At 40.5% G+C, this 12,893-nt stretch overlaps 1 protein-coding gene across 5 annotated transcripts in view; it reads right to left on the minus strand.

Moving 5' to 3' along the window:
* LOC147656836 (protein muscleblind-like) overlaps positions 1-12,893 on the minus strand; it is a 229,588-nt gene that overhangs the window by 154,326 nt on the left and 62,369 nt on the right. Inside the window, exon 4 of one of the 5 annotated variants that reach the window (XM_086913473.1) lies at positions 2,704-2,742. The exons of the other annotated variants lie outside the window; for them this stretch is intronic. Coding sequence (XP_086769599.1) covers positions 2,719-2,742 — 24 coding nt within the window. The 3' untranslated portion in view covers positions 2,704-2,718. Of the gene's footprint in view, positions 1-2,703; positions 2,743-12,893 lie in introns of those variants that run through there. 5 annotated transcript variants of the gene reach the window in all.

Below are 12,893 nucleotides of genomic sequence, written 5' to 3' on the forward strand. Positions count from 1 at the left end.
AAATAACGCGTAACGGGAAAATAAATATCGGAACGCGCGAAATATTCGTAGAAATAGCACAGGAGACGCGAAATGAATTCCCTCCATCTGGCACGAATATTCATTTCGCCATCCTCTTTCGCAATCGCGCGAATATTTCCGCGAAGGGGAAGGAGAAGGTTGTGTATCGAGGAAACGAACGGCGCGTGAACAATGTGACTGCAATCGCGTGGCTGGATAAATCGAAGAGCCGAGGACGAGAACAGAGCGGAAAAAAGAAGAGAGCAGCGGGCGTACAGAACACGTCTCATTCGGCGAAACGATTCGAATCGAACAAAAGTGGGTTTTGGTGGGACAGGTTTTGATAAGACGAGATTCCCTCCATCCTGCTCTTCCCATCTTTTATAAAAGATAAACGCGCGAGCCATGAAAAATAAATTGCCCATTAAGAGGATCAAAAGACGATGAAATCTTCTCGACTCAACTGGGTGAATCGACGCTCGTAAATTAAACTCTCTCTCTCTCTCTCTCTCTCTCTCTCTCGTCGCGGGCCCAAGAAGCTCGAACGTACGCGTATTAAAGAGACAGACAGGGCAGGCAGCGTGTATGGAAAAAATAGCGGCTGATTCAAACGTCAGTCCGAATGTTGATGAAAACCGCACGCAGAACAGGCGGCCGCTGCAAATGGCGTAGGAAATTTGTTTCTGTTATCGCGAGCCGGGTATCGCGACGTCACTTCTCGATGCATTGTCAAAACGAATCACTGTCCACTGGGATCGATAACCTATTTCCTCAACAGGGCTTCCCGATTAACCGCTCTCCCGCCGAGTGAAATTTCAACGAATCGCCGCGCCAGAAATAGAAGGAGGAGGAGAGAGAAAAAAGAAAAAAGAAGAAATTTCGCCATTATTATTCGATCACTCGCGGAATCGTCGATCCACGAGGATACGACGAATATAAGGATCGAGAATCCGATCTTTATTACTGTTAATAATGCTGCGATCAATCCTGCTGTCGTTCGTCGAAAAGTAATTTAGATTTTTCTTCAGCCGCGGAAATTACTCCTAAGAGAGTAATTTTATCATTAAAATGTGCAACTATAGCTCGCAGTGAGCGAAAGCGTAATCGAATCGATTTACACGATAAATTTACTTTAATCGTTTAATACGATCTTAACTAATGGTAATATCAATTACAGTCCTATAATAATAATAATAATAATAATAATAATAATAATAATTCTCCTCGTTTTATTGGTTTTACTTCTTCTTGTCATTCCACTCTAACTATCATCTCCATTTCGTTATCTTCGATTAATATATGCAAATCCATAAAGCAAAACCAAGTGAAATATAATTATTCCAAAAAAAAAAAAAAAAAAAAAGGGAAGGAAAACAAGAAATATCTCGTCCTACCACTCTCAGACATAATGACCGATTTAAAAATTTCTCTTATTCCCATAACTTATTTTCCATAAAACTGACCAAGTGAAATATAATTATTCCAAAAAAGAAAAGAAAATAAGAAATATCTCGACCTATCATCCCCCCTTTCCTAATTTTTAGATCAAAAAAGACACAATATCTAAAAATTTCTCTTGTTCCCATAAAACTGACCAGTATATCAAGTATAATTATTCGAAAGAAAAAAAAAAAAAAAAAGAAAGAAAAATACTCAATTTACCACTCCCCTCTCCCCCTTTCCTAATTTCAATAACGAAAAAACACGTGATAACCGATCAAAAAATTCCCAAAAATTTCTAACCCTCCGAGGCAACGCGAACATCCTTCTCTCCTTCTTTTCGAGCGCGCAATTTCGCCCCCGCAAAACTTCACGCGAACCGGCCGTAATCCCCGACGTGGCGGACGAACGACGGCGGGGCCGCTTCCGCGCGTATTTATCTAACTCCATCAACCACGAGGCGAGATTCCTCGAGGAGGAGGGGGGAGAGAGACAGACAGGCAGGATTTTCGGGCAGAATTTCTACCGCGTGGCCACCGCGATTTTCGCAGCCGACGTCGGAGAGAGCGTTTCGTGGTCGGGGGAGGAGGAGGAGGGGAGGGTCGGCAGTCAGCTGACAGACACCGCACCGCGGGATGGCCAGGAAGGGTGAAAGGAGAGACAGGATTGTTAATGGAAAGCCATTGTTCTCTAATCAAATCATTTGCTCGGCGACGAGAAGGGGCGCACGAGGGAGGAGAGAGAGAGGGAGAGAGGGGCGGGAGGGGAGGAGGGACTGCGAGTGAAACGGAGACGAAGGAAAATGGCGGAAGAGGGGCCCGACAGCAGGTGCGCATACGATCAGCCCTTCGTAACGCTGCTTCCTAATGGCCCTCGCGCACTTATTTTATATTCGTCCGATAGGAATAGGTTTGGAGAAGTTTTGCCACACGGTTCGAGTGCGAAGGGTTGGCTACTGATAAAATATACAGTACAGGAATATTGCTTCCCGGGATCGTAAAGTCGGGGGCGGATATATAAAATTTGTCCGACTGAAACTTTCGAAATTTCGATACGAAATTTTTCAACTGAATAAGCGAAGTGAGCAAGGATTAATTCGATCTTTTTGGGAAGAGAGTGAAAAAAGAATCTCAAGTAGGAAATGATAGGCAGGAATTAAAAAAGGGATTAAAGTAAAGTCTTGTCTTGTCTATTTAAAAATTTTGTCAATTATGGCAGCATCGATAAGATAGTAAATTAATATCTTACCTCTTATTGAGGATATCTGATCAATACACTTTAATCGAATTTTTCTTCGCTTACCTGCAACAAAAAGAAATAAACACGATCGATAAGAATTTTTACAATTGTTATAAATAACCATAATAATTATATAACATATAATTTCGATAAGCGAGCTACTCGATAAGATTAGTAAAATATCGATAACTTTTCAATTCTCTCTATTATTTCTCGGTATTCGAAATTTTTAACGCAATTTCTCTTTATCAAACGAGTTCAATAAATAAAATTCATCGATTAAACTAGATACGAAATATATAATTTTTCCTTATCTTTGTATAATCTGGATATAACTTGCAATTGAAGCACAAAGTGCGAATCTTCGTTCATATTTTCTCGTTTTAACGAAAAGCTAAATATTCCTCGATAAAAATTGCTATTTGATCCCACATGTACATATATATATACACGTAATAATAATTATTCCCTATTATTGAACGAAATGAAAAATAAAATTGCGCAACGAAACTTGGATCGTTCGAGTGCCCGAATACGATCCATGAAAATCGTAACGAAAGAGTGGGCAAACCGTAGGAAAGGCGGAGCGCTTTAACGATTTCGAAGCGGAGGAACGTGGACGCGTATGGCCGGTAGTTTGTAAACGACATTAAAGCCCGATTCCAACCAAGTTAATACGTAGTGCGCACACGTACGTAAGAGAGGCGATAGTTATGTGGGCACACGATATCGGGGGTCGATAATCGTTAACGTTGGTTAACGATAGTTACGAGGAAGTTGCGCTACGACCGTTCCGCACTCGACTTCGACGAAAGAATCGCGTGGAAAGTGAAAAAGTTTTTTGGCTTCGAAAACGATCGGTTTTGAAACTCGATCTGTGCTGTGCTGTAATCGATATAGAATTCTATATTTGATCGGGAATCTTTAATTTTTAAGAATAATGCGTCTGTATTTAATAATATTTCTAGCTAGCTGAAATATTAAGCGGTCGAGGATATTAAACTCGTACCGTTCGAGATCACGAAAGTTTGAAATTCGAGACGCGTATGTGAGAGGCGGCCCGACTTCGGCTCCACTCGGCAATCATCGGACGCGATCGGTTCACGAAGCTCCACGCCACTTAATGGTATTATTTAATGCCTTTAATCTCTATAATTTAATTTTCTTTTTTCAAGTAGGAAAGATTATATGTATATACTTTCACGAATCATCACGTGAAATTTCAGCAGAGATTATTAATTTTTAACCAAAAGCGTACGTTACTTGTATAATAACAACAATGAAATATCAAGTAACGAACATCGAAACAACGTCGAACGTCGCGCTCTCGATGCTTTTATCAACGCTATAACGTTCGCCGGAACACCGTTATCGCGAGAAGAGAACTCTTTTCGTGAAAAGGGGTATAAAATCCAAGGAAAGGAAAGAAGTCGCGGGGGACTCGATGGCGGATCGTAAACGAGCACGGTGCATAAGCGGCGAGCGTTATTAAAACTTGGAGGTAAAATTCCGAGAAACGAAGGGAATAGTCGATGAGTATTTAAGAGGGTGGATATAGAAAGAAGCGTTCCAAGAAGCGAATGACATCGTTCCGTATGAAAACCGATGAGTATATAGAATGAACTATGCTACGTGTAGCAGGAGACTAGAAATCGCTGATAACAAGGCCACCGATATCGACAAGTCGATAATCGTTGGGGGGGGACGGCCGGCCAGTTCCTTCGACAATCGTTCAGGAGAGAAAGAAGAGAGAGCGAGAGAGAGAGAGATAGAAACAAGAGGAGACTCGAGCGATGGAAAATAGCTAAAGCTGTTGAACAGGTCAACGATGGAAATTCACTGCTACGTAAGATGTAGATTTCATATTAAATTTTATAATAATACCAGTACCCAACAACGAAATATATACCACGATCCCAAATTTCTAATAAACCGTATAAATATATTTTCCATATAATTCCAATATTTCCTAAAAATCGTGAGAAACCTAGTTAAAGTTACCCCCTTAAGACGTGGTCGAAGAACGAGTCGTGGAGGCTCGTTGTCGTCGGCTAGGTTACCGTGGGAAGCCGAGCAGCACTCTTTAACGATCGTCGGTCACATGCGCCGGGAGTGTATACGTGTACCCATGCAAATGCAATAAAATGCAGTGGAACATTGGGCGCGAATGAGAGGGAGAGAGAGGGAGGGAAAGAATTGTTTCACTGCTCGGCGTCCACCGACCTGTATACGCGTTGTTCCGCGTGTGCTGATCGAGTCACGCTGGTCACTGACACGTACCCGGCCATCCTGCGCCGTGTGCTGACTCTGTCCAATAATCACATTTCGTCGCTGGATAATCATCATAGAATCCCGTGACGGATGACGGGGATCGCATTGATTCAACGCGCGCAGCCTGCTCCCGTTTCGATGCGAAACGAACACCTCTCCTCTCCGCCGCCTGGCGATACTCGAGCGGCCATTATTGTCGTCACAGGCGAGCCCAGTGAATGGAAATTTATACATTAGAGCGGGAAGATCGGAAGAAGAAACGAAGGAATTTGTTGCTCGAACGTTTAAACGCGATTCGATCGATCAGGTGTAATAAATTATATTCGTTGTGTAAAATGTGTTCTCCGTTTTATTCTTTTTATTATTCGATACACGCGGTTGAACGAATTGGACGAGAATTTCAAAAAGTAAAAAGAGGGAGAAAAAAATAGCCTGTGTGTTTTTCAGCCGGTCGTTTCGAGGAATTTAGAAGCCGTAGGACGGTTTCTTCTTTTTCTTCTATCCTTCCACGATCTTTACCGATACTTGGTAATTGATCAGAAGTATAAGTCAACCAATCGGAACAATCTTCTCCCCTCTTCTTTTGTCCGGTAAAACTTGAGAGATAAAATAAAATTGTTGGAAGAAGGATACATACAAGATGGGTTTCGACCCACTTTCGAATTTCTTCTAAATGTGAACACTTTACGACAACTTTTTTTTTTTTTTTTTTTCCTCTTCAAAGAGAGTACGTACGTGTTTTTGATTAAAACAAGTAAAAATCTGTTACGACGACGACGACGACAACAACAACAAGATTCTCTCTATATTAACTCTAAATATTTCGTAGAACTACGATGAGCGCTAGCTTTCTCTCTCTCTCTTTCTCTCTCTTTCTCTTGGCAAACTTTTCTAATCACGTTTCTTATTGTTCCATAGTGACGTTCCTTTGCCTCGAAAGGAACCTTTGAAGTCTTAATTGGTTCCTTGCCGGGTTTCTATATTAAGTCGGCTAAAAAGGAGAGGAAGATGGTCGATCGGACAGATGGATCAAGGTTTTTTCGTTTATTGGATGACTACTGGAGTCAATTGGACTCTGCTGCTCGAATCGTCGACGAATTGTATTTCCTCCACGCGGAGTAATCGTTCGATTACCTTGAAAATTGTTGGATTCCACGGTGAGGAGAAAATTTCTTGGATAATTATAAATTATCGGGAAATACGAGTCGATAGCGATAGATGGAATATTTCCGGCGAACTTGATGCAATATACTTTTGAGAAATTGAACGTAGATTTGCGGATACAAGGAGTAATTGTGTAAAACCTTGAAACGAGTAACGAAATTCCGATATGAAATTTTATTAAATGGAGAAAAAAATAATTTTTTCTAGATATTAGTGTAAAAAGAAAAAAAAACGAACGAATGAATTAGAATAATCGTAGAAATATAAAAAAAAATATTTTTATTTCGGAAACAAATTTAGGAAACGACTTTGAACGTTCTGCACAATAATAATTCTAATACGAAAGCGTGTCAAAGAAGTAAATTTACATTTCGAATTCATCATCGTCGACAACGAGAAAGAAATTGGAAATTTAAACGAAGTTACGCCGAATTTAGATTTATAATGTGCTCGTGACTATATTGTTTTGTGGCATATTTTTTCGTTTCTTTCTCCGTTTTTTTCCTCTTCTTTTTTTTTTTTTTTTTTATTATTTTATTTTTATTTGTTTGATGAATATACATTTGCCAGAACATTTAAATATTGTCCGATATTGAGTTCCTACAATCCATATGAAATGCAAGCAAATCTGATTCAGCAAAACGTTTCAAATTTGAAGAACGTTTTTATGGTTTAACAGGATCACTTGAATATTTATTTCCTTCCTCAACGCGAATTAATTACAATTTGCGGTTGAAAAAAAAATCTTCAATTTCAATATGTTATCAAGTGTGCATTTATTATTTTGTAATTTTTGCATTAAAATATGAATAATCTTACATCTTTCAAATGCAATATCAAATATAATAATTATATATAATCAATAATCCTGTGTATGTAATCAAAACAAATGAACAAACATTAATTTTAATTTTATTTCATTCAAATCTTATATTTATCTATAATTTTTCTAAATCGGAAATATCGAAATATCACGTGTAATTAATATCTTTTCTTTAAATTTATGATTTGTTAAAAAAAAAATATTTAATTATACCTCTTTATATATATATATATATATTTTTTTTTGGACTAATTAAAACTGAAGCCTTCGAAAGAATTATATAACCCAGATATCGCGTACGAGCATGCGTACATGCCGAGATGCGCGCGCACAATACTAGGGATATAAAAGCGCGGGAAAGTAACGGAGATACAAATTTCTCGCGCGTAAGAAATATCAAAGATCTCGTTCTTATTTTCAAAAACTAAGTCCGAAACCTTCGTTTTCGATTATTAGATTAAAAAAACTTTGTTTATAATGCAGTTATAAATTGAATATAATAAAACAAGCGAATATTAATTGACTAATTAATATTTAATTAAAAAAATCCTCCAATTTATTTATAATTGTACGGTATAGCAACACATTGAGTCTATAAATTTCAAGTTCAGAGTGAAAGTGTATATAGTAATGCTCTACTTAGAAGTTTATTGGCATTCGTATTAAGGGTATAACGTATAGTAATATTCTACCTACAAATCAGTTGCGTTAGAATTGGATTGTATATAGCATGGGATAGCAATACTCAAGAACTTCGATACGATTTTCATTACAGTGATATAGCACACTAGTACTATAAGTATACCAAAGTTTCGATTGAGGTTACACGTATAAACATAGTACAACATGTGATATTCTAACTAACTAAATTTATTTCTTCTTCCACGATAAACGTACATATAGAACATGTTATAGCAACATTCTTTCTGAAAGTCAACTTCACTCTTACGATATACTCATACGATATATAGACAGTAATTTAATATTCTTCTTGTAATGTCTCGTTCCTTTCATTAAGAGACAGATCAGTACGTATACATATATTTAATTTTAATAACATTGATGACAATATCAATCTATAATTGTGTCACAATTAAATAAATTAATCGTTTAGCTTCTTCCACGGTCGATAAAAAAATTTACATCCGTTCTTACGATTATACATTATCCTTTCGCCAAATTAACCCGTTTCAATTCAATCGAAGCTATTCGATATAGCGCGCGATACTCTATCAAAGAAATTTCTTTATCGTCCCCATTAGAATCACACCACGCCACCGTTTGCGCCCCGTTTAAAAGTCTACCATCGTTCATTGCATGTGACGTGAAAGCAAACGATTATCGCTAACGATGCAAATTCTCCACCGTTACGTTTTTATCTTATTCCCCGTACAGTACATTCCACGTGGTTTCCTTTCACTCCAATACGACTTTGCCATTTTCTTTTTTATCCCCTCCTCCGCCCCTCCTTCTCTCTCTCTCTCTCTCTCTCCCTTTTTTCCCCTCAACTCTTTCAAAAATTTCTGGCTCGGCTCGTGCAACGTTAACGCACGATTTGCGTTCGGTTGATACGTGCCTATTAACATATCGCAATCGTGGAATTTTATCGGGTATCCGAATGCGCGACCAGATTTTCGAATGAATTCCTTTCCATGCAAATTTGCATTTCAAATTGGGGGAGGGGGAGGGGGAGATATTTGATACCTATTGTGAGCTGAAGAGTGTTTTATAATGGCTTATATCGCTTCTCGTTTAACGTGATAACGGGAAGAACGGTAGACGTTTCCGGGTTTATCATTCGCGTTCACTACGTCGAGTTAATAACAGAGATTTAGAGGGAGTTTAGTAATCCGAACGTGGAGAAAAGAATTATCCCCCCCTTTCTTCCTCTCTGCAAATCAAAGTCTTGATGAGACTCGCTGTTTTATCTCTCTTATTATACTTACAAGAAATGTAAAAAAGATAAATATGATTACAGGATAGAATTTAAACGGGCAAATTTCTCTTGGAGAGAGATCGTTACGTTGCGAGAAAATTTCTCAAATCACCCGTATCAACGATAGATAAATTATCTAAAATATAAATAACGAAATACAATCAAATTATCCTTCCAACACGCTCGTGTCCAACGCGTATTTCATTAGAGTGCTCGCTCTCTCCGTGCATTAACCCGAAGAATAATCGAGATATTTCACCTCTCTGTCAAATCCTCGATGTTAAACCTCGTTGTTCCCCACATCATAACGACCGTAAAAAAAAAAAAAAAAAAAAACAAATGTCGAATAACCGAGAAAAATTCAAACAGCAACAACGACTCGCACGGTCAATAAATCTTCCTTCTCTCTCTCTCTCTCTCTTTCTCTCTCTCGAATCTTTTCGCCTTTAGCGTTACTTTTACCCGCTGAGAAATCGGACGGTGGATCGCGGATTCTCAACGAACGCGTTGGGATTCGCCGATCCAACCGCGCTAAATATATCCGTTTACCTCGCGCAGATTCGTTTCTGTCGTTGCAGACGCGCCAGGAAACCGGCCAGATTTTTAACGCGGATCGATGACGCAACTCGCTACGTAAGCCTACTTCTTCTTCCTTTCGCGTATGCAAGTCCGTATTTTTCATTCGATACAAATATCACGTCTTTCGAAGAGGCGAGGTTATTTATCTCTAAGTACGAATTACGGATTAGCAACAGCACACTGTGCTGCGTTCCTATTAATTCGAAACTAATGGTATGTAAATATAGTATCACACCCTCCCACCAGAGGGATTTTTAGGGTGGCCGGAATGAAGTTCGGCGGTAATATGATTAGGAAGGGTAGGTCCGAGTCGTTTATCACCGCGGCTGATCCAACGTGATTAATGCGGATATCGGTTCAGCGGCGGCAGATGGATCGGTATCTAATCAGTCACCGCGGTGAGTCACACGGTGTCCTCGAGGCCGCGTACACGGACCTGATGTATGGGCTGGGTTTTCGCGCGTGTCTCTCGGATACGCGCAGCCATAAAGGAGGGCGCTGTGCTCGCGGCCAGCGCTCGTGCGACGACAACGGCTACGATTGTTCGAAATCGTAAGGGAGGAGGGGGGAAGAAAACGGTGAAACGGGTGGCGACGAACTTGGAGCTTTAATTGGAATGGGAATATTTTTCGGGAACCAGAAGAAGCCAGATCCTTTGTGGATATTTCGTTATTCTTTTTTTTTTTTTCTCCAAGCAGAAATGCGAAAAGGAAGAAGGAGGGGGGAGGAGAAAGTGAAGGAAGAAAAAGCGAGGTTGGATCTTTCGCTGGCTTCGCCTGGCTACTATTTATAGCATCGTAGCAGGTTTCGAATTAATAGGAAAATCGGACTCGTCGCTTCATCGGCGAGGAACGACTCGTTTCCTTCCAACAGTCGGTCGGATATTTATTGGACGCTTCGCGTGGCATACCGATGGTTTTATTTTCACCGTCACACTCTTACTTTCGTTTCGGCTGAAACTCGTTTCCACGTAAGGAACTGCCTCGGCCGGCGTCCTCTCTCGTCTTCTCCGCCGCACGCCACGCACTCCATCCATGTACCATCCAATCCACTCGTCTTCCATGTCACGCTTAATTTAACGACTCTCATCGCGCGCATTTTCCTCCTCGCGCGTTACTTCCCAACGAAATATTATTCGATCCACAATACCCCAAATCCCACGAATAGTATAATTCCTCTCTTTTCTTTTCTATTTAAAAATTACCGTCACGATCATTGTATGTAACCCATCGAGATAAAACGATCGACAGGGAAATCGTTATTATCGGAAGTCGGGTGAGAGGGTCTTAGCCGTGACCTTTTCTCCTTTTTTTTGCGTGCGCGGCTCGATTCGAAATCATCGCCAGCAACGGAAGAGATCCGTTTCGAAACGAGGAGGCGGGTTCATAATTCTTGGGAGACGGGCCGTGAGATCTCGCGGTGTAACGCCACTGTCCTCGAAACCCATTAACCGGTGCCAGCCAGCCCCCGCGATAACTCTGTCCACCCACCCACGCAACGCCTCCCCTCCTCCTCCCTCCCCACCTCGTTCTCGCCTTCCTTCTCGGAAACGTGGCGGACCGTGGTCGCCACGTTGAATAACATCCGTCAGAGCGAGGAGGAGGCGAGAGAGAGAGAAAGAGAGAGAGAGAGAGAGAAGAGGAGCGAGAAGAGGAGGATCGGCTGCTCGCGTAACGAAAACACGTAACGGGCGCGAGTTAACCAGTTGCGATGATATACGTGTTGGAAGACGTTAAGAGTCGAGACGTTGTTTTCGCTCACTGTATACGCAACTGCGATGTAACTCTGCGTTTCGCTACGAAATTTGGAAAAATCGTCTTCGTCTTGTTTGAGTAGAAGATTGAATAAGAATGATGCGAACGTAAAACACGAGGCAATATAAAATCATTTCTACAATTCTGTTACGTTTTTTTTTTTTTCAAGGAAATTTCGGATCGAGAGATACCTAATTTCAAGATTAAATTTGAAAAGTTAGGTTAACAAAAAGTGAAAGAAATTGAATAGAGGGTATTTATATTATTTTACGGAGAATTGTTATTAGCAGGTTGATGACGATGATCCCCCTCTCCCCCAACATTTTCTAATTATTGTAATTATTAAATTTATCGCGATAGATAAATTTAACTACAATTATAACACGGTTTAATCATTGTTTACGTTCCTCGGTTTATACGCATTAATGAAACGTGAAAACAAACAAGCGATGCCAATTTATTCGTATTAAAATAAGCGAAATGGTGCTATCTCCGCATCGAGGATGTATTAAAAAAAAATCAATTTTCTCTCCCGAATTTTTATAAAAATATATATATATATATCTTCCTCGTCGTAATATTGCCGATTCTTAAACTCTGAAACGGAAGCGGAAGTGCGCGGCGGATCATCGGTCGACCGCGATATTTCATAAAATCCCAACTAATTCCATCGCGTCTCGTCTCTCTCTCGTTTCAATATCGAGGAAAGCCGACAAAGAAGCCAAAACGAAGTTTACACGGTCGCTGATTTTCCATGATTGAAACCTGTTCCTGTCCCCATTCTTCTGCAACTTATTTCGTTTCGATCGAACAATACATTCCAATATACTTCGAATAGAAACAAATTAGAACCGCCATTATTTACATTTACGCCGTTTGAAATAATTGTCGCTTAGGAAAATATATGGCAATATATTTGGATATGCGAAAAAAATTCACAAAACAATTCTCGCCGATCAATTCTAACCTAAAATCGCGAGTCTTCGACGAAATTCGTGTATCGCGACAAGAGAGAATTATCGTGGCCAATATCGTCATTCCAAATTCGCGTGCGTCAATCTTTCCAACGCGAATCGTCGTCGTCGTCGTCGACTTTTCGAGCGGGCGTTAACGGAGATTTACAATCGTCGTTTTGCCCACCGTAAACGAAGCATTTTCGCGGGCAAACGATCGACGGTTAAATCCTGTCTGGAACGCCGCCTGGGAACATTTAAGGGAGCGCACACAACAGAGAAATTTTCGACCGATCCGCGCGGATATGTTGCGCGCCAACAGATATCGTCGGGATAATAGCGCCGTTTCATACTTGTGCCGTGCCGATACATCGTGGCTAACAATGTATTCAGACGTCGAATACGCAACCAATCCCCCCACTCTCTCTCTCTCTCTGCGACGTTTGAATCGTCGAATCGCAACGAACGAGCACGATCTTCGAGCAAAAGTGATTTCGAGAAAGAAAAAAGGAGAAGGGAAAGATCATTTTCCTTATACTTTATAAATAACTCTATCCAAACTTGCCTGTTCCTCCGTCCGTACTTTTTTCTCTCCCTCCCCTCTCGTCGCTGTTACCAGGCGACGGTTACAGAACGAAAGAGATGGAATCGGTAATGAAAACGCATGGCCGAGAAATTTCGCGGCCGCCTACTCGTAAACCTATCTTTTTCACGGGTATCGGTCGCGCGGCCGG

The sequence above is a fragment of the Apis florea genome, unplaced genomic scaffold, assembly GCF_048593485.1.
Source record: "Apis florea isolate Af1SG1 unplaced genomic scaffold, ASM4859348v1 contig_3496_pilon, whole genome shotgun sequence".
Taxonomy (NCBI): domain Eukaryota; kingdom Metazoa; phylum Arthropoda; class Insecta; order Hymenoptera; family Apidae; genus Apis; species Apis florea.